This window comes from Andrena cerasifolii, chromosome 6 (assembly GCF_050908995.1).
Source record: "Andrena cerasifolii isolate SP2316 chromosome 6, iyAndCera1_principal, whole genome shotgun sequence".
Classification (NCBI taxonomy): Eukaryota; Metazoa; Arthropoda; class Insecta; order Hymenoptera; family Andrenidae; genus Andrena; species Andrena cerasifolii.
The window spans coordinates 7,814,647-7,837,292 of NC_135123.1; the positions used below are offsets into that span (position 1 = coordinate 7,814,647).

Consider the following 22,646-nt stretch of genomic DNA (forward strand, 5'->3'; position numbering starts at 1 on the left):
TATACAAAGCAATTGAATATATTTTCTTTTCCTAAGAAAAGAAGAAATATTCAATTTCAATGTTTATCCTTCTATCTGCTGCATACGTGTCGCTGGCGCGACGATCCGTGGACAGGTTTTAAAGTAAACGGTACATTACACGTATACACATACACATACGTCCCGATTCACACCAATTCACACATTCACAGTTTAGTACGCACCTCATTGGTAGGAGGCGCTACAAACTCTGCTTCAACTTTCGTAAGAGGGAAGCTTGGCCCCCCTGGTTCGAGCCAAGCAAATAGACGCCATGATGCTTGACGATGAGTTTGAAAAGTTTGCGCGGGATAATTGGTAAAGATTGAATTTGAATTGAGTCTTGGAAAAAGGTGACGATACGTGGGTATATATATTTTTTATTCTGTTTTGGTTTTTATTGAATTGTTTTCGATCGTAAGGATATTTCGGAATTTCATATTTGATCAATGCTAAGATACAGGCGAGTAGTTTGTCAGAAAAATAACTGCGGCTGTAAGACTTGGGCGATCTGTATTATTTGGCATGTGATTACTGATCGTATCACAATTATTATATAGCAAATAATACGAGCAGATGGCTGGGTTTCTATTTTTATTAACAACTGAATAGCCTTTTTCTAGTTTTACCGACTTCGCTGATTGAGTTGGGTATAGTTCTCGGAATCGCCGTTTTCGAACGTACACCGCGCGTGAGAGCCATTGACTTTTTGCGTCGGTATTTCAGGTTGCGTTTCAGGACCTCTCGTAAGGTAATCCGGCCTTTCTAATCAACTTTCGATGAAGTAGAAGTACCAGGTGAGAGCGTCTTTGCACGCCTAGAGAGAAACTTCCTTATTCGCTCGGTAAATCTGTACACTGTAACTTACAACTGTTTGTATATCCTGTAACCATTTTTGACTCACCACGTCTAATACTCTAATCTAAAGCTTCATCCTCTCTTACATCGGAACCAGGTCCCCCGTGCCTTGTTTTCAGTTTCCAGATCCCCTCGAGCTATTGATTTCAAGCGACGTGCAACGTCAGGCTTCTATTTTAAACTACGGCCAACCGTTGAAGTGTACCTCATCCGCCAAATTTAATATCGCAAAGATAAGCAGATTTCATTTGAATTTAGAACACGGAATAATAATTCCCCAGCCACTTGTAAGCAACCGAAGCGTTGGACGGTCGATCCTCTTGCCTGGAATGGTATTTCAGGCGCGTCTAATTGGAAAACGCGGAAATTTGGCTCGTCGAAGGTCCGTAGGAGGAAACGTTCGAACACCTCACACCAGCGATGCATTGCGGACGATATTCAACTCCCGGGCAGCCACCTGTCGCGCGCATGCGCACACACGGTAAAACACCTCGCCGCCCGTTCCCGAGTGTCAGTGTAAACCAAAATGGCGAGTGCGACGATGGTTCGTGACAGCTCTCGGCGCGTTTCGCTCGTGTCCTCGGATTTCTGAACGGGACGCGCGCGACTATGTGATTGACGTGACTGATCCAACTACGAACGGTGAGTGGCGAGCGATGATTTATTCGTGGCGGGCATCCGCACGCGATTACCCCGAATATCTGCAGCCGCGATCGGCACCCTCCTGTTCTCGATGGACAGTAGCGCGGGGTGACATTGACGTTCTCATCGAATTAAGTGGCCCCTCGGGCTAGCCGCTCGTCGTTCATCCGTATCGCTTTTCCCACGTCTGACGTCGAATGCCTTCTACCCGTGTTAACGCAGACAACGGAGGACTATCGCTTCCCTGGGTGTGTATCGTGCTGAATGTCACAAGAAACAGAGATGATATTGGATAAGTGTGGATTTTATTGTTGTCCCGCGGAAGTGTCACGAGGTGTGTATTTGTTTCGAAAGTCCTACTGTACCGTGCACGCTCGAACGTGCACCGATTACGCTCGGCGAGTCCCCCGAAGTCCGAGCGTAGGGACCGACGGGCGCGCGTGCGATACTTTTTAATTCCCACTCGGACGTCCAGTCACCGCTGGACACGGTGAGTCGATGCTTTTTATCACGATCGCATTAAAAGTCGCGTAATAGTTTCACTCGGTATTACGGTCGTGTGCTTCGAGCGACGGTCAACGGATACTCCTGTGCGAGCTGGATCAGGCTCGTTGGTACGTTAATAAGTTCGTACGTGTTTAGAAACTTTAGCTCGCCGATTTTCTTCTACATTCCGTGTTTATTGTACAGTGGACAGTTGTATTACTTTGTTTTCTTCGAAGGGGTTATAAATATTCCTAGTGACATTTTCGGTGCGCTATAAATAGGAGACGTTAGCACGAAATAGAGAATTAGCACGTATTATTTTTTATAGAAATGTTTTGACATTGGTTCGTTATTCTAGAATTAAAAGTGTCGTAACGGATAGGTCCTGTGGCGCAACGGATAACGCGTCTGACTACGGATCAGAAGATTCCAGGTTCGAATCCTGGCAGGATCGAAAAGGTTTTTTTTCAATTGCATCGCTTTTGTTGCATTATACATATCTCTTCGTCGCTTATAATCTACATTTACATTTACCTAGGAAACTTGTAAAGTAGGTACAATCATGTTCTTCTTATACAATCATATCTTATCGTTGAAATTGTAACAAACAATTTAATCGCTTTCCCTCGCAGCACGTGGTCAGTGATTTCGAGTTTCAATTGGTTGGAAATATTTCGGCGAAGAAGGGTCGGTCGCAAACGGTCTAATGCTCGGATACAAGTGACCTATTTAGTGTGTATCCAAATTCGGAACGGAAGGGGAGAGCGCGCGACCAGGAACCCAAGGAGTTTTTCGCAAACACGAGCAAAACGTGTCTCCGAGGAATCCTCCAGGAATAGTGCGCATTCCAGACGGGCCAAGACAAGACGGTGCCCCGATGCGCTTTGTTTCTCCCTTTGCATTCTCCGCCGCGAAAGTTCACCCGGAAGATAAACAGACGAGTGGGGCGAGGGGCCTCTCCATCCTTTGGGGATTCACGCGTAACCCTTACCTCGTTGCGGAGCGTTATTTCGAGCGAGAGGAAGCAAGGAATTTCGACCGGCAAAATACACTTGGCTCGCGTAACTCGCGCTAATCGATACCGAGTGAAAGCACTGAATTTTGTTCCACGGCGTGGTCAACTTTCTCCTTTTTTAAAATACGCGTTAGAACGCTTCAGGTCCGGCAGATTTTTATCCACCGCGTCAGTCGTAGTTTTCGGAGAAAACTGCAACGGCGTGGAAGCGACGGCCACCGCGGCCCATTTTCTACGCTCTTTTCTTCGATCCAGATAACGCGAATCGCCGCGACGCGTTGAAAGCGCCGGCGAGATAAAATTTCTAGTAAACTCTGGCGGGACGGTCGCGCAGCGATTCTTCGAGGACGTTAATGTAGCCTTCACACGCGGAATTATGCCATTTAATGGCACGATTAATTGGCGAGATTAATCGGCACGTTCGATTTAATTAGACGAAAATCGGTGGGCTGCCGGGGAAGCTTATCGTCCTCGCGGATGCATTATGTCGCGCTCTACGCCAGACAAATTGCGCAGATCTAATTGTTCTGTTTTATGCGTCGCGTCGCTCGAGCGAGCTCGGAATTATCATACCCGCCTGGAACAATCTGCGGAGCTGCGGGGGAACTGGTATCACACTCGCGGTCTCCCTCGAGCGTCCGGTCCAGGGACGTGAATTTCCATCGACAGGATGTTGCTGTTGTTGCTACTCCCTGCAGTGGCGAGTGGAACGATCCTCGTATATCTACCTTTCTCTCTCTCTCTCTCTCTATTCGTCCAGTGTTGCCCTCTAATGTTCACTTCTTCTCTCTGGCCTACTGTTGCGTTGCTCCCGCGGGTAATTCGACACTTGCGTATAAATTACAGAGGCACAGTTATCTCCCCTTGCGATTTCGTTTTCATAACCTGTTAGATTCGAGGAGGAAAGTGCATCGCGCATCGGAACGCGATGAGCGTAACGGTTGTGCCGTTATTGCGGCTGGTCGAGTGCTTGCGAACAGGATCCGTTGGAGGGATCGTTGGGAAACGCGGGGTCGAAGCGCAGCATGCGACTGTTCCGTCGGATCGGCCGCTTTCTATCCTCGGGATCAGGATTCTTATCCAGGACACGCGGGCGCAAGTGAAAGGGAAGGCGGTTGGACAATAGAGAATAGACAATGGCTCGCGGCAGAGGCGCATCGCGAAATGCCGCCCGCTGCGTTTTATTCTCCTCTCTTTCCACTTTTATCGTCCGGGGCTGTCGGCCAGCTGGCAACTGGCAATTACTTAATCGCTGCGTGGTAATTTACACCGTGCGTATCGCACCGGCACACGCACGTGCCGCCACGTGTCCGATACACATTGCACACCCCGTTTGTTTACCTTCTCCTTTCTTGACTACTCGCCAACCGACCGAATTCAAGTTTTCCTTTCAACCTCCCTGGGAGCACTTGGTAAATCTTCTTCTCCCACGTTCTCTGCATCCTGTCACCCCACTTTTCTGCAATTAATAACTAGCCGGGGCAGATTTGTATACACAGTGAGTGGGCTGCAGCTTAGGGCGGTAAATCTTGGAGGGTGCGAAATTTTCGGCGAAAGAAATTGAGAAAGGTTAAAACACAGAGGCTTTAAACTCCAGACTTTTAAATTATAAAGTTTTTAAACTTTCAAAATATAAAAACAATTCAGTTTTCTTTCATCTAGCAAATTATATATAACTCATATGCGAGTTTCCATATTGAATTAATTTTAAAATTCTCTCAACTCATTTCAATTGAAATACTTGATGATATTTCACCGAAGGGGCGGCAGACGCTTGTTAGCCCAAGGGCGCTAAATTCGCCCCTGATGAGACTGATAATAATAATAATAATAATGTGTCTTTATTACAAAATTAGAATTATTAACAAAGAAAGTAGAAAAGATAAGAAGACTAAAGAAGTCTTAAGGAAACCGCGGGAGGATGAAAGAACGTATATTAAAAGGAACAGAATTATAATAATAGCAGGGTATATAGAAAACTCTTGCCCCGCTTCAAGCAGATTATCTGCAATCCCTGCTTCTCCCTCGGGGATCGAGTTATTCTCGCCAATCTCCATTTTTAATTCCATTTGGCCGGGCCAGCCGATTCTCGGGCCACTGCGCCTCAACGAACCACCCTCTCCCGCTTCTCCGTGGAACTCCACGTACGAGTGCCCCGTCTGATTACACGGGACCCGTAATTTCATTACGCGGCGCGTCCAGGACAAGTGTCGCTTTGAAAAATAGATGGAAAACGCGTTTCCCAGCGGTCGCAGGAAAAGAGGGCCGCTTCGATGGAGCTGGGGATAGATCGCCCGGTGAAAACAGGAAGCCGGCTATTACCCGCGGACGAGCGCGCGTAATTTGGCGTTGTTTCCACTCCGTCGATGCGAATTGAAGGCTGCAGGCCGGGAAATGTTCTCGCGCAGGTCTGTGTCCGCTGCTTTGTTTGCTCAGGTAATTCTTATCTTGAGCTAAGAACATCTTGAACGGGTATTGTCCTCTCAAGAAAAGACCCCTATTTCGGAAATTCAAAAAATTCTTGGAACTGGGGATATCTAAAGGACTTCCTCCCAATTACATCGCAATTTTTCTTTGCTGTCCAAATTCACTCTAAGGGGGTGAAACTAACCCCGGAAAATTTGGCTATTTTTCGATTTTATTTTGTAACTCGCAAACTGTAAGAGACAGAAAAGAAGGCTCAAGACAGAAGTTAGTTCGTTTAATTAGATCTATCAAATGGTGAAAGTTTTATCAATTGTTTTAACAATTCGTATTCGCAAAGTTCGATGATTTTTTAAATTTTCGGCTTCAGTCGGCGAGTATCGTTAATTGCGTTGGCAGGAGGTGCGGGCGTGTAGCGTGCACGGTTGCAGCAGGAATCGTTCCACCATCCTTGGGCGGTTTGTTTTGGCGCGCACTCGATTCGGTTATATATCGAAGCACGCAATCTCAGTCGTAAAAATAGGTGGTGACCGATTCGAACGGCCCACTGCTAACGGTCGCGCTCCACCGCCTCGCCACGTGACCCGGTAGAAGTCTGGCGAAGATTTGTGCTGCGTCCTCGCGTAACCTGTTGTGTACAGTACGTCTGGCCCGCTTCTCGATCAGTACGCGCCGGGAAAGAAACTCGTTTCCCCCGTGCCGCGTTCTGTGTTGCTCGAGGGGGCCGATGTTTTGCGCGAACCGAGCGAAGTTAATCGCGCGGCTAAGCTACGAATAGCGGGGGATTCATCGAGCATGCGAGGCTCTTCAATAAAGATGGAGGAAAGCGAGGCACGGCTTTCTCGCCGGTTTTGCATGATCGCGAGCGTGACTACCAGTTGCATTAGGAGCTTTCGCTTTCAGAAACGTATACATTACGAGTTATTAGCCAGCCACGTCTGGAATCACCAGTGTCGTCGACACGCGGCGAATTACGCTTGCGCTTTTATGATTTCTCCCCCGGGGTGCATGGACCGAGGCGTTCCGCTCTCTTGCGTCGAGCCGATCCTCCCGATCGTCGCACATTATCAATTCTGATCGCCACCTCGCGTTATCGTCGCGTTCTGGACTGAGCCTAAGTAGATTCCATTCTGCCTCGAGCGAACGTAAACAATTTGAGCGGCACTGGGTTCCCAGTAAACCCCCTTCGAGCCCAACTGCGGTCGAAAAAGTGTTGATTAACTCGTCCGGAGGAAACATTCGAGGACACTCTGGCAATAATAACTTTAAAGCCGGAAATCCACCGGGAAGATAAGCTAAGCTGTGCGATGCTATGATTTAATGTAGCGTTTGGTGGAAACGGTTCCATAAGAATGTATTGAAGCTATATTTTTTAAAACGTAGCACGGCATAGCATAGCATCGCATAGCGTAGCTTAGCTTCCCGGTGGATTCCCGGCTTGTACTGAGAACTTCACTAATTTAAGAAATTAACAAGCTGTTTATTATATATTGATGAAAAAATACACTGTATGCTTTTGATAAAGACAGTCGAAACGGTTGACTGCCTAGTTCGACGGTTACGTTCTGACGAGGGAAGATCTCGTAGCCGAAAATTCAAAAAATTCTGAAACTGTTAAATTCACTCGAAGGGGGTGAAATTAACCCCTGAAAATTCGGCTATTTTTAGGTTTTGTGCTATAACTCGCGAACTATGAGAGATAGAAAAAAAGTTTCAAGGCAAAAGTTACTTCTTTTAATTAAATCTATCATTTGGTAAAAAAATTATTTTACAGTTCCCGAGTTATCACACAGAATTGGAAAATAACCGAATTTTCAGGGGTCAATTTCAGCCCCTTAGAGTGAATTTGGGCAGTAAACAAAAATTGCCACGTAATCAGGAGGAAATTCCCTACATATTCACAAAGGTTCAGAATTTTTTGAATTTCCAGGTTCAGGATGTTCCCTTGTGAGTGACCTCCGAGCGTTCTTTTCCGCTGGCTCCCAATTTCACCCTGGCACGTCCTTTTCCTCGGCACAGGGCAATAAACAGTCCACTCAAGTGGCCTTAAACTCTCCTGCAGGCCAGAATAGGTTCTGTGCCTACAGGCTTAAGGGGGTATACCCGTTTGAACCCTCGGAAAATGTATACATTTTGTGGATTTTTTTACAAGTCAACGGTTTGATGCAGATTTCCCGTTTTTAAACTATGTTTACATAGTATTATGAACTACTTATAAAAAAAGTTTCAGTTAAAAAACTATTGTTTTTCAGAAGTTACGGATACATGTCCGAAAGTCTCTCGATTTTAGACGGCTAAACGGTGGCCCTAAAAACTCGCGCTACGTTCAACCAATTTACTTCAAATTTTGCATGCAGAATCATAATAAGATTCCGCATCGTCCAACGAAGGCTTTTTTTATTTCGATTCCCCGTTTATTATTTATAAAGGAAAAAGGTGGATTTTTCTCTTAGAAAAATTTAACTTTACCTTTGATCTCTCACCATTTCTTTATTTTTCAAAATTTTCAAAATCGCCTTCGTTGGACGATGTGGAATCTTATTATGATTCTGCATGCAAAATTTGAAGTAAATTGGTTGAACGTAGCGCGAGTTTTTAGGGCCACCGTTTAGCCGTCTAAAATCGAGAGACTTTCGGACATGTATCCGTAACTTCCGAAAAACAATAGTTTTTTAACTGAAACTTTTTTTATAAGTAGTTCATAATACTATGTAAACATAGTTAAAAAACGGGAAATCTGCATCAAACCGTTGACTTGTAAAAAAATCCACAAAATGTATACATTTTCCGAGGGTTCAAACGGGTATACCCCCTTAATGCTTTGCAGAGAAGATCGACGCGAAAGCACGCCAAATATATTTTGCGTAAGCTCAGTGGCGGCTGTAACGGCCCATGGCCCCATGTTCCAAAGAAACTATGACTTTTTAGTAAAGTACCTCTACGTTTTCCCCCGAAAACGGGCCACTCGGAACCTTCGCCACCTGGGACTTTTTTCCTTATATCCGCCACTGTGTAAAGCTCAACTATCTAGGCGCGAACACACGTGGACGTTCGTAGCGTTGATCCGCAGCGCGTAGAAGCGGTTAGCAGAAGCGCGTGTTGCACGTGCAGTTCCCGAAGCTCGTTGGAAGTCAGCTCGCGATCGAAGGACACTGGAATATACGTCCCGTTGCTCGCACGAGCGCGCTGGCAGAATGCGAGGCAAACGTGCAAAAGCACGGCCGCAGGAGACGGAGGAAACAATTAACACCGCGGCGCGCGCGCGGTGTGTCTCGTTAGTGACGGCCAGACGGATTCGTTATCATAGCGGCGACCAATTACCACCGTTGCGTCCTCGGCGCTTCCAAGGGAGCAAAGTTAAATTTGTTTTTAATTGCCATCGCTGTCGCCCGTCGTAATTACGGGACTGGAGGATAGACGCGCGTCGAGTTGTTAAACAAATACGGGAGCGCTGCAACGGCGATGACACACGGCGCTGGTTGTGGCCGAGTGAAATCGATGAGATTAGATAAAAGTCCCCCGCGATAAATGCCAGTGGAGAGTTCGTTAGCCAGGCGAGCTGCAGCGAAAGCGCGATGCTCAATGATTCATCAGTGAGCAGCCTCGACGAGGAGTTACCGATGTTTGGATAGGGGAACGATCATCCGAGGATTCTCAGGCGACCCTGGATCCTTCGGATGAATTATTTCGTAGCTGGGCGAGATTCAGCGTCGGGCTTCTTCGGAGCAACGAGTCCGAGCCTCTAGGAGGCGCAAATCTCGTTACAGGCACGCCAGGCAAATCGGATTAATTCGGGAACGCCGCTCCGATTCGGAATCACGATTTATCGAGTTAGCCGCGCCTGCAGCTGGGCAGGAGAACGTCCACGAAGACTTTCAGGCGACGCGATCGATCGGCTGTTGGAATTATAACGACGCGGAGATCGAGCCGGGCGAGTAGAGGGGTGTGTGGAATTGGGCGCTTCGATCCTAACGATGTCTTTCGTGCTGTGGCAAGAGCGGTGGATTATCGAGCAGTCCGGAGCAAAGCGTGAGCATTCGCTCCAGCTTCCGAGGCTAATGGCCATGAACTGATTAGCCCCGCTAGGCCGAGTCCCTCTCTTTCTGCCGTTTGTTAACAGCCAATCCGACCCGCTTCGAGCAAAGGTTAATTTTAGCGATTGACACCACCGGGGCCTCTAATTGCTCGTTAATCACGTTTCCCAATCGAGCGGTCGCCCTCGCTGCCGACCCTCCTTCGTCCACTCGCCGCCCCTCTTCTTCTCGTCTCCGGTACAACGTCGCACGCTTCCTCGTACATTTTCCAACGGGATCGCAGCCGCCCCGAACAAGCTCCGAGATTCAGAGGCTCGTCTTTCGCGCGGCTGCCTGCCGCCGCTGCTGCGCCCACGCGGCTCCTTATCGCCTCTTCCGCGTTCCTGCGCCCCGGGAGAGGCGAACGTTAGCTCGCGGGTGCTGTGGAGCGGAATGGAGAACGCTGGGGGTTCGCTTAACACACTTTGCTGGTGGGATGTCTGGAAACTTAAAAATAGGAGACACTATTGGTGCTAAAAAGTATCCTCGGTTGTACAGTATAGTACCTAAATAGAAGGGATACCCTATAGCGAGGTGGTGAAAAAGCTCTGAGGTATTGGAACATGAGGTTTTGGCATTTTTGAGGGATGTAAGGTTTCCAGCAGAGGGGCAAAATCTTTATCTAAATATAAAATTTCAAATCACGAATGAAAGGTAGAAAGATTTACTCGCTACTCGAAGCTTCGATACAATTCAAGTTATATTTTAACGAATAAAGGTAATTGCGCCCGTCTTCTATTCAATTATTCTCCTGCCCGCCTCGGCAACGCTGTGTTTTCCTCTCATCTCGTCGATACCAGAAACGCGATCGCTCCGCACCCACCTGTTAAAAATGGTAAAAACCCGCATTTGTTTAAAATAATTGCACAAAAATGGTTGCAATTTTTTTTTAAACTGAAATAATTTTTTCTTAAAACTTCAATGTCTTCTCTATAAGCACCGTAAAGCTCATCTCCATCCGTTTACTACTTCCATAGCTATAATATATTGAAAAAAAGTTAGCACTTAACTTCAAACAGCTGTAAAATCGACATTCTTCAAAATTTCGAAAAATCCTTTGAGGCACGTTTAAATATCACTAAAGACTACGACATACTCAAATTCCAACAATCTACGAAAACTTACTCCGGAATCTGTCGGAGTTCGCATGGAATTGTCCCCAACGCGAATTTCGCCGTGCGGATGCGCCGCGGATCAGATAACACTGCCCATAAGCCACCACGTATAAAAAACTACTGCCTTAAGGCTCCCCGCAACCAACGCGAATTTCGCGGCGCGGAGCGGGTCCGCCGCGGATCAGATAACACTGCCCAAAAGCCACCACGTATAAAAAACCGCTGCCTTATCTTATCTTCGGCGCGGAGCGGATATTCGCGTTGGTCTGGGGGAGCCTTAAGGCCGGTATTCATAGTCGCTACTTGTTCTTAAGCAACTGCTTACGCATGCGGCATCCTCTGCTAACCCAGTAGCTAGTAAAGGATGCCGAACGCTTAAGCATTTGCTTAAGAACAAGTAGCGACTATGAATACCGGCCTAAGACAGAAGAAAAGCGACAACTGCGGATCGTTTGAGTTACCCAGTTGCATAACGTAGTGGCGAGCTGCTCGGCCACCTCGTCTGACGAGTTTCGGAGCGTGCAGCCTATCGCTGATCTATCGATCATCGCGCAATTAAGTGGCTGAGGTCGACGGGCAAAAGCTCGCGAAGTCCATAGTCCGTACCTATCTGCTCGCACGGATCTAAACTTTCGGGTGGGAAACGCGAGATGCGAGATCCCCGCGGATTCGGAGATGAGGGTAAACAAGTGACAAGAGCGCGCACTCGAGTCGGGCGAATCCTTTCGCGAGCCAGCCGTGCAATTAACGCCCACGCGTGCGTTCGTCGTGTGCCGCCAGCGGGTGAACGGACCGCGGAACCGTCGAATTATTTCCACGGAAATTCCCGCTCGCCTGGAACATCCTCCCGTGACGAGCGAGCGTTAAGCATGGCGGGCGATAAGGATCTCGTGAGAATCTCGGTCACGGAAGCGAGGAAACTGGGTGAGCCCCGCGTCCCCTTGTCGACACACTGAATCCGCGAGCAGTTTTCTCGCGGGCATCGCGAGATTCCCATCGAACGCTGACGATCAGCGGAGTGGCAAGGCCGATGGATTCCAATAGGGTTGCCAGCCGCGCTTTAAGGTGAAACACCTGTTCCACGTTATTATGCGCAAATGTACTCTACAGTTTTGGATGTCAATAAAGCGCGCGAAAATACTTTAATTCGCGATTCATGATATTACATTCGCCGTGATCATCTCAAAGTAAGTTTCTTATCTTCCGCCTGCTCCTGCCACCTCAGCGTTTACTGAGTGGCCGGATGAGAGACACAAAGCCTCGCTTAATTTAATAAAGAACGAATTGTTGGTGTATTTTGAAATGAACATAAAATAGTGCCGTTGATTTACTTAAAAAGGGTAAAAAGTTGCTCTGTAACGCTAAAAGCAATAAGAATAAAGCCAGTAGAGGATTAATACATAAAAGTAGAAACACAAAAATGGACAAAATAGAGGTGAAGAGAAATATTACCAAGATTGAAAGTAAGCAGAAAAGAATAAAATACGTCAACGAGAATTGTTAACCGCCTTCCCCATTGACAAGGGGAGGACACCATGTGGTAGACACCGATTTTGATGAGCCTTGGCACGATGGATCTATGTCGAAAATAAGTAAATAGGTGTCCGAGCCTTTCAGCCAATAGGCTTTAATAGTGGAGATATTTACAAGTAAATTATTAAAAATTTCATAGTAGCCGCGGGGTTTTAGTGGGTAAAAATCCCACACTACCCTGGCGCCCCCGGAGGATTATGAAGGAGTCGGGGTGCCTTTTGAAGATTTCCCCAAGTTGAAAAAAAAGATTATAAAAAAATATGTAATTTATTAAAAAAAAATGTATAAAGTTTTTTTTAACGTGAGGACATCCTCAAAAGGCACCCCGACTCCTTCAGAGGGGAATCCCCCGGGGGCGCCAGGGTAGTGTGGGATTTTCCTCATTAAAACCCCACGGCAACAATGAAAATTTTAATAATTTACTTATTTTCGACATAGATCCATCGTGCCAAGGCTCGTCAAAATCGGTGTCCTCCCCTGTGAGTGCTTCAAAGAGTATACATAGCGAGTGGCAGAAGAAATCAACTAAATGCGCGACAGAATTAGATCTCAACATGTTCGTAAGAAATAGAAACTAACAATATTAAAAAAAAATGTCCTTTTAGTTTCTTCGAACCCACATTTTGCACACTCCGCGGAAGTAAATTTACGTTATTTTCCTGGGGAAAGAAAAGGTGGCAACCCCCAGCCTCCAGTGGCGACTCCCTGTCACTCTTTTCGCTTTCGCGCCAATTCCACCCAGGCAGCTATCGGGAATCGTTTCGCTTCACTAACCACGTGTTTTCTTTCCTGGAGTCGACGCGTACACGCGCCTGGGTGCTTTCACCTGGCAAGCGATCGCGCTTGTCTGCCTCTTCCTCGTTCCTTTAACGAGAAACCGTGGCTGGAAGGTTCGCAGAGAATCGAGGGATGGTTCGTTCCCTATCCGTAGACGAGGGCCCACTAGTTTCCGCGGGAAACTCGGGCCGCTGGGAGGAAACGCTCGTTGCCAGCAGCTCGGTATTGATTTGCAATGAATTTTCGGTGTGGACTCTATTGAACCGATCCCTGAAAGCCGACGACTGTCGATGGCCTTTGCCTGGGTACCCTCTCGGTGTCCCTGTCAGGACAATGGTCCATTAGTCAGGCGGATAGCCGCGAATATCGACCGTCGACAGGCTGGGACAGAGTGCTGCTGGAAAGCTTGATTTAGAGCTAACGCGCGCTAAGCACTCGGCTGCTTTTCAATCCGCTGCCCACAGAGAGACTGTACATCCAGCGAGGAAAACTGTGTTAGGCAGCTTTCAATGATTGATTGCTCTGATTAGAAAACGAATCCCAGGTCCGGCTGGGGAAAGCAGAGAGTTCGCCGACGTAGGTTGCTCGGTCACCCAGAAAATCGGTTACTTAAAGTGAGTAATCGCGGTGGAAGGTTGCTCAATCGCGGCCTCCGCGTGACTCACCTCGTGGAGCGTGGATGAAGTGGAACGAAGGAATGCCAGAAACGAAGGAGAGCGCCATTCTGTGACTAACTCTCTCCGTGACGGTGGCAGGGAAATTCGATAAGAATGGGACAGGGCGGAGAGGTACCTAATTGCCCCACCTTGGGGTTCAAGGTATTTGTAGGAGAAGATGGGAAAAAACCCCGGGCCGGCGGGACTCGAACCCGCGATCTTCGGATCCACTGCGCGCTGGTCAGCCGCTTTAACCGATTCCCCCAAAGCCGACTCCCCGCGATCTCTGTGCGTTCGGAGGCTACTTAACTCTTAACTGGTATCCTGGGGTCGCGCGTGACCCCATGCACCCAAAGTTCGATGTACAATTTTCGGTTGTCTAAGTTGGTAAACTGAGTTTCTAATGAATTTTATAATAATAGTTTAACTTTCTACGCTTCTATTATTTTCTACGTTACCTAAGAAGAAAATATTCATAGTGGTCGCTCTAGTGTCGACTTTACAAATTTCTGTGTCCTTTTTTATTTGGGGTCTGCCACGACCCCAGTATACCAGTCACGTTTGCCAAGAACAGTATACCAGTTAAGGGTTAAGAATGCCTGCGGTACAGAGAATTGTCCGGCGGAGACTGCGGTGGTTGGGGCAGCGAGGAGCGAGCCACCAAGGGTAGAGGATTAAGCGGGCATGGCCCCTGAGGAAACGCGAAACGGTGACTGTCGACAAAATAATCTGGTACAGTTACTCGCAGACCGGTCATGCTCCGCTGAGTGTGACCAGGTTGCAGCTGGATGCACCGCGACGGCAGGGTGCGCGAACGGTGTCGCAATTTCCCCGTCTCTAGTCCAGGCTTAACAAAGATGCCGGAACAAACGCGAGTTGCCGCTCCCTTTCCGCCTGGCGAACGATAAAACGCGATCCATCCGATTCGCCAGCGTGACGCGGATGATACAGAGATATTCCTAGAACCACCTGAAGAGCTTCGGTGTGTTTGGTCACCTTTGCGCATATTTCTCATCGACTCTCGGAGAGTCGCGGCTGAACTCCTCCCGAGTCAGACGAAGCCCGTGATTGGATTAACGACGCGCCACGGGTAGGTCTCCTCCTTGGCTAAGACACCGCGAGGACGGTGTTCCTGATTTGGATGAAGGGAACCAGGGGTTGGCTGCAGGCAGAGATGGGCAAAGATTTTATTTAAATATACTAGCGTCCCCCATCTCGGCTTCGCCCGAGATATTAGCGTGACTAATTCATGTTTATTAGAATTAATATCTTTTAAGGAAATTAAGCATTTTGGAAGAAGCTTGATTTCTTCGTAATATTTCGGAGAAGATAACATTCTTGGTATATTTGGCTATTTGAACTTCTCCTAAGTTAACATACCTAGTTAATTCCTGGAGCATAATTCAATGCAAACCTTCCGGTAACATTCACTGTTATAAGTCCAGGATTCACCAGTGTATATCTTAATATATAAAGTAGAAAGTGTTTGTGTGTTTTTGTCTGTCACAAAATTTCTCCCAGCTCATTATATCTACCTAATCCAGATGAACGTGGCTATTTTCACAAAAAAATAAATAAAAAACAAATTTTTGTTATAAAATCAGAATCTAAATTTCGGGTGAAGCTGAGTAGCAAAGCTAGTATTGCATACGTCGAGCAGGAGTGGATATGATCTTGACAAATTTGATCGCATCCGGGGCATAGTAAAATCCATATAGGGTACACATAAATCTGCAACAGTAATTTGTAACCAATAACCAACGAACATTCTAACATATATGTCCGCGGTAATCCACTTCTCTAGCGAGAAAGCGCGCGAGAAAGCTTTGCCATCTGGTGGTGACATCACGGTACTGCGCGCGAAGTAGACACGGGTCACGTGGTCTGCAAAACAGCCGTACACCTGAAATGTTTACACATAAATTACATGTTAATAAGGCGTTTCTGAGACATGCTACATAGCCTATGTCCATCCTAGAGTATGCAGAAATAACGTGTTAAAATTTGAAGAAGATCGGTTCAATAGGTCTTGAGTTTTGCGCGAAAATAAAAATCGGCTGTCTCTTTACATAATAGTATAGATATAAATTTCCAGTAACGAATAAATTTTTTAAATTATTCGTCGCGCGTCGAATACAGTTAATCTTTTTATTCGTCGAGCGGTTCAACTTCAGCGTCGAAGTAATTTTTCAATTTTCGCTTTAACTTTATTCGTCGAATAATCTGAAGTTACGGTGACTTTTATTTGATCCATTATTTAGTTACTCTGGACCATTCCTAAGAACGGCTGAATATGTTTTCGTTGTCGGATCGCAGACGTCGCGAGTTATATAAAAGTGGACGAACCGATGAATCACTCGGATAACCGAGGTGCGCAAACGTAGAGCGCGCAATGGGAGCTGCGTATTATCAATGCCGACCGCGATAGTGGCGCGGAAGTAATTACTATTTAAGATCTCTAGCATTCTCCTTCTCCGCTTGGGGGTTACAAGCGATACGGAGAAAAGTGTTACTGTTTTCGGCCCTGTTTCCGCGACACCACGTGCCACTTGGTTTCTAGACCAAAAACACTTGGCGATCGCAATCTACGTGCTCCCATTCGCTGTGCGAATGGTATCGGCCGCGAATTATCCTCTCGAGCGTGAGTCAGATTCGGAGGATCGGTCGGCGGGGATCGCTGCCGTTTCCAGCGATCCGTTCCAGTTGGCTTTTAGAGTGGACAGGGATCCAGGTAGCAGCTACGTTTCAGCGATCAGTCTCGTTGAAGATGCAACCGACCAGGGACAACGAAAACGTGTTTCCTGGCCGACGTGCAACCTCGAGCTGCCTCGATACAAAAACCATTGCGTAACTGCTTCTGGAGAACTCGTTCCCCTCAGCCAGGCCTCATTCACTTTCCATACTTATCCGGCGAGATGCTTGACCTTCGGGTGGATTTTACGCGAACCGTTGAAATTCGACCTCCATGGGCCTTGGACCGTGGCTGATACATCGCTCGAAATACTGTAGCGGACTCTGAGTCTTTTTAATCGCTTCTGTATACTCAGAGTTGGGCATTAGTCGAATAAATTTTTATTCGACTACGGTTTTATTCGAGTTCATTCGAATAAAAATGTAGTCGAATAAAAATTTCGAATAAAGTGAAGTTATTAACTTCACTATTACTTTACTTATTAACGAAATTTTTATTCGAGTTCATTCGAATAAAAATGTAGTCGAATAAAAATTTATTCGATCTATATATATATATGTTTGTCTCCGCAAAACTTCTCAGCATATGGACCGATTTTGACGATCTTTTTTTTATTCAAAAGGCAGCGATGCCCCGGTGGTCCCATTCGAGTACTGGTTAATTCAAATTCGTCTCGCATTTTACAGTATATCCGCGCGCTGAGTTGTAGACCCCATATAACGAATTTGAGACATCCATATTCTCACTTTTCCAAGTCGCTTATTTTTTAAATCTTCCATCTCTAGCAAACGGTTCCTTCCTTACGAACAACTGTTTTTGTGGGCCTACTCATATTTCCTTAAATAAACGTATTTATGTAACTAAAATAACTAAAAACTAAGAAATAAAAAAATTTGAAAAAATTAAAACCCGACTTCAAAAGCACAAATATGCACTAAAAAGTAAAAAATAATTTTTTCCCTTATTTAATCTACGACTATCAATTTTCTAAGTCGGCGCCCCAGATTTACACAGTGCAAATGACGAGACGCCGACAAATAAATTGATAGTCGTAGATTAAACAAGGGAAAAAATTATTTTACACTTTTTAGTGCATTCTTATGTTTCTGAGCTCGGTTTTAATTTTCGTTTTAAATATTCCCCCCTCATCCTTGGTATTTCATTCCTACGGAGCTGGCTGAGCTTTTCGAACGATTCCTCGACAGTAGTCCCCCGGAGTACATGCACAGCCGTTTCCAAACAGTATGAAAGAGTGAGCCGAAGTGGATGGCTGGATCGATAGGGCACTCGTTTTAACAATCAAGAGAGTCCAGCGAAATCCCATCGACCTTCTCCCCCCGTGCAAACCATCCAAATGGGCTCTGTCCAAGTTCCGTCGAAAGCTGAAGCTCCGTCGATGGCTTTCGACGGAGAACCGGGTGAATATTTGCCCGATGATTCACCCGCCGAGCCTTCCTGTTCGCGATCGCTCGAAATTCCCCTGGATACCGCGGTCAGCGTTGCGCAACCGGCGCCGATCCACGGTTCCGTACTACGTGTCTGCTCTCTGTTGCAGGTACACGCAGATGACGCGATGACGCTGCATTGGTGGATGCACTGGTTCTGGGTTACCGCTCAATTTCTCGGTGCGTTCTAAATCATGCTACATACCTATACACGCCGCTGGAATCAAGGACAATCGGCGCTGACGCTTTTTCGCGCCTTTCACGCGCTCGCGAGCTTGCTCGAGGCGGTAGCTCGAAGAGCAGAGCCGCAGCCTGACGTTCACGGTCCAGATAATGTTTCACGGCGGGCAGTGAAATCGCGGAGATCAGCTTGGAGGGGATGCTCGTTAAAAGAAAAATTCTAAACACTGATTAATTTCCTCCTGTCACGTGTTCGTCCTCAGCAAGGGCTGCCGCCCACGCTTCTAACAAGGAGAGTACTTTAATTGTCCGCCTCCGATCATTTCGATTTTTGGATATGTTATAGAGGACCGAAAAATAGGAAATACGTGTTTTTTTATTTTCCCCTGTTTTCATATTTGGGGGGTGAAAGCTGCGTTCGAAGTTAAGGGTTGAAAAATCATTTTTGTGGAATATCTCGAGAACTATCAGAGATAGGGGAATAGTGTAAATAGACGAATTTTGTGTCTTCGAATGCGAAATATGACTGACTCACCAGATTTTCTAAAATCCACAAAAATGATTTTCACCCCTAACTTTGAACGCAGTTTCCACCCCACAAATATGAAAACAGGGAAAAATAAAAAAACACGTATTTCTTATTTTTCGGTCCTCTACAACATATCCAAAAATCAAAATGATCGGAGGCGGGCACCTAAAATACTCTCCCTGTAAGCATAAAGACGCTCGCAGCGATGCCAACGGCGTCCGTCCCTATGTATTTGTAGAATTGTAGACATCTCACTCGCCTTTGCTCTTTGAACACTTACACCCTGCGTTAAGAACTGGCAATTGCTTCTCAGACTTGGCTCTAATCGAAAGGTTCTCTGTCACCAGTGATCTTAGGGAACCCAGTGCCGTCGAGCACGACGGAGCCCCGCGCAGGCCAGGTGCAGGACCGCCTGAGCCTCCAGACGACCTCTGAAATCGCCTCCGTGGACACGGACAGGCCGGAAGAGTCGCGGACCAGCTTCCGCGTGGCCAAGGCGATCGGTCTTCATCCGCCGACGAACGCGGCGGCGATGTTCGACAGGCAGTCGACGACCACGATGCTCTCGACTCCCGGGGAGGCCCGGGGGAACGTGGTCGGGACGAGCGCCAACCCCGCGGAGCAGATATACCACAGGGACGCGAACGTCACGGTGGGCGTGCCGCAGAGGACCGCGGACAGCGCGGACAGACCTCGCAGCCCGGCCACCAAGAAGGACACCAGGATCACGTGGATCCTGGCGGCCAGCAAGAGCGGCAGGTCCAAGTACGAGCAGCAGGATGAGAAAGTGGAGGAGAGGGGGAACAGGAACGGCAGCGCGGATCAGGTGGAGGATCTCACGGTGCTGCCTCTTCAGGAAGAGGTGTCTAGGATCAGGCTGGTACTGAACAAAACGAAATCCTCGTCGTTCCTGTCCCCGTCTTTGTCCTCCTCGTCGTCGTCCTCGTCGTCGTTGTCGTCCTCCCTGTCCTCGTCCGCGGCCGGCTCCGGTATCAGGACGTTCAATAGGTCCGACGACGACGTCGAGATCGACGAGGAGTTCATCGAGCCCCAGCTGTTCGCCACGGCAGCCTCGATTCTCGAAGGTAACGCCCTCGTGTTGTCTGCCTGGGAATTTTGTTGGAGACGGTGCCTGCCCATTGTGGTGTTCGATGTTGCAGTGGGAGCGAGCGAGTCGACGCGGCTGAGCAGAGCCAGAAGCGCGTTCCCCAAAGATTTCCAAAGGGATCAGGTGCAGGAGGACCATGTCGCCGATTACGACGGCGAGAGCTCGGATCAAGAGGGCTCGTCCAAGTCCACGGTAGACATCGCCGCTATCACCGGAAGCTGCCTAGCGACCGTAGTCTTGCTCAGCACAATGGGCAGCCTTGGATTCATTATGTACAGGTAATTAGCTCGTTACGATCCGCGCCGGGGATCGAACGGAGAGACTGATGGGTGCCATTCGGCGTTCCAGGCGCAGGTACCTGAATCCACCGCAGACGCTCAACAGCGACAAGTGCAGCAACCCGGACAGTTCCGGTTACATCGATGACTCCACCATTCGTGTAAGTTCCCCGCTGTAGGAGAATTGAACGGCTCGCGAGGGAACATCCCCCGAAACTGGGAATTCAAAGTATTCTGTTTCTTTGTGGATATGTAGGGGATTTCATCCTGATTACAAGGGAACTTTTGTTTGCTGCCCATATTCAATCTAAGGGGCTGTAATTGACCCCTGAAAATCCGGCTATTTTCCCAGTTTCTGTTATAACTCGTGAACTGTAAAATAATTTTTTTAACCGAATGATAGATCTAATTAACCCTCGGGCGGGCGCGCCAATTAGAGGTACCACGAGCAGGCGCGTGGTGAACTCAGTTCAGCAGTTGGAAATAATCATTTTAGCCCCCTTATATATTACACTTCAGAAACGGTTTCTCTGTTGACAGTGGTAACTTAAATTAAATGTGATGGGAAAATAGTAGCAGTGTATCCAGAAATGCAGTAAATGTATTTAAAAACACAAAAATAGTATATGTAAAACATTTTTAACATCAAACATGAAAATCAACTGGCACAAGCATCATAGGGTTCTTGAAGCACAGCAGGATCGCGCGGAGAGAATGTTTGTTTTACCGAGACTTCTTAATAAAAGAAATACGCAGAACGGAGTTCACAAAGCGCGCCCGCTCGAGGGTTAAAAGAAGTAACTTTTGTCTTGAAACTTTTTTTCTATCTCTTACAGTTTCTGAGTTATAACACAAAATCGGAAAACAGCCGAATTTTCAGGGGCTAATTTCACCCCCTTCGAGTGAATTTGTTGAGCTAAAAATGTACAGAGTTGTTGTTCGGATATAATACTTTGAGAGAAAAAATAGTTTGCAATACGGCTTTGTGAAAGAAACTATTTATTTTGCATATAGAAGGTATAGAGTGTCAAAATCAGCTTATGGGTGGCTCACACCCAGAGTGTCAACGAAGGGTTAATGGTACACAGTAACGAAAATTTATGCAGCTGTTTCTGCTTTCCACTGAGCCCCTCAATTGCAGGGGAGTAGACGAATATTGGTCCTATGTGGTTGCTGTCTTTGCAGGATAATTCCGAGGAGATGTACAGTTTGGATAATGATTCGTTCCTGAACTCGCTGGAGGCGATGACAATACAGAATTACTGGACGGACAGTGTGAAGCATACGAAGCTATGACAAAAGAAGATAATACAGCCGGGGAAGAGGATCGAAACGTTCAGTATTTCCGACGGTGAAGCGCACGAGCAGATTTCATTGTTGGAGCAGTAGTACTTACGCGATGCGTGCCGGCCGTTTGTTAATCGGATGCAAGAGAGCGCAGGGGTTGATTGTACCGTTTCTCTCTCTCTTTCTCTCTACTTTCTTCAATAGCGTAACGAGCGAACAAAGCGTTTGAACCGTTCCCTCAGATTTCTAGAGAAAAAAAAACTGTGCCCGGCTTGGCGACGCGAACTGATGATAGATCAAAATTGCAGGACGCACGGCGCATTCCTGTATATTTGCGTTTTGTACGGCGTGCCCGCGTTCACGAGCTTCCGCGTAAGAGGCGGCGTGTACGGTGTGCAACACGGAATATCACGTAACATGCCTGAATTTTGATTTCGTCGCTCGCACCGCTCCCCTATATTTTTCTACCGCGACCACAATTTGGCAGAAGTCCAGCTCGTTAGTGGAGGATGGTGACCGACTCGGTTAGTGTTAGTGCAATAAAATATCTACTTTATCGACGCGGACGATTAACGGTAAACCTTTTAGAACGTTAAGTACAAATAAAAACCATTAACTTTTAGCTAGAGGTAACTGTGTTAGGTGGGTGAGATAGGTGTAATTTAATAAGAACGAATTCCTACGAATCGCCAGAGAATACTTCCAAACTGTTATTATATACTTGTACGATCAGGTTTGGATTTGTACGACAACTGTACTTACGTAATTTGTTTTTAATCGGAAACGAAGCTTGGACGGTTCTCACGGTCTTCGAACACTTTAAACGATAACACGGTTCTAAATAGGGTAATAGGAGCCTCGGGGCTCTATATTCGCTTCTGCAGACACACTTGATCAGCTTGAAAAGATATTTTTGAAACAAAAGTCGGGCTAACGGATGAATCGGACCAAATACATACGTAGTTTGTAGCTTAACGCCTTTATAACATATCCAGCAAACTGAAAATGGAGATTCGATTCGCGTTTTCCACTACACTTCTGTAGCTTGTATATATGTATGTATGTACATGTACACGCATTGTGCGATAATAATTATTGCAGATATACATGCGTAACTGTGTGTATCTTCTCATAGGTGTGCAAAGTTCTGTGACGATACCTGCCCGCCACCCACGGAATAACGATTTACGTTTTAGTAGAAGTTAGCGCGTGTTTGTTCAAATATATTTCTATACGAGTCTCGCGCGTCGAGGAACAGAGTTTATTGTGATAGATCGTAGCGTTTAATAAATGTAAAATTATCACTGATTCGTCTTATGGTAACGGTTGTGAATAAACCCACTCGTATATTATTATTATCAACTGCGATCTTTACCCAATACACTTTCCTTTACAACAGCGCTCTCCAACCTTTTCACACCTGCGGACCGGCTGGCAGCTAACCAATGTAGATAGTATTTTATTTATTAAATCTACTGTTATAAAATTACAATTTAATTTAATTTTTTTTATTTAACGTATCGATTACAC

At 46.7% G+C, this 22,646-nt stretch overlaps 1 protein-coding gene and 1 non-coding gene across 5 annotated transcripts; both read left to right on the forward strand.

Moving 5' to 3' along the window:
* The first annotated feature begins 1,379 nt into the window (after positions 1–1,379).
* Positions 1,380–22,478, forward strand: LOC143369529 (uncharacterized). 4 transcript variants are annotated; one of them, XM_076813571.1, is made up of 6 exons: positions 1,380–1,518; positions 17,845–17,914; positions 18,791–19,528; positions 19,604–19,829; positions 19,900–19,990; positions 21,015–22,478. In XM_076813571.1, exons 2-6 carry the CDS (start codon positions 17,863–17,865, stop codon positions 21,123–21,125), a joined length of 1,218 nt encoding a protein of 405 aa, XP_076669686.1. In that variant the 5' UTR covers positions 1,380–1,518; positions 17,845–17,862; the 3' UTR covers positions 21,126–22,478. The 4 variants fall into 4 exon arrangements, with proteins under 4 accessions (XP_076669686.1, XP_076669685.1, XP_076669688.1 ...); XM_076813570.1 differs by having other exon boundaries at positions 1,397–1,766; XM_076813573.1 differs by lacking the exon at positions 1,380–1,518 and adding an exon at positions 1,741–1,852.
* On the forward strand, positions 2,386–2,458 carry Trnar-acg (transfer RNA arginine (anticodon ACG)). The gene has a single exon. It is a non-coding gene; the product is annotated as a tRNA-Arg (tRNA).
* Positions 22,479–22,646: the final 168 nt, after the last annotated feature.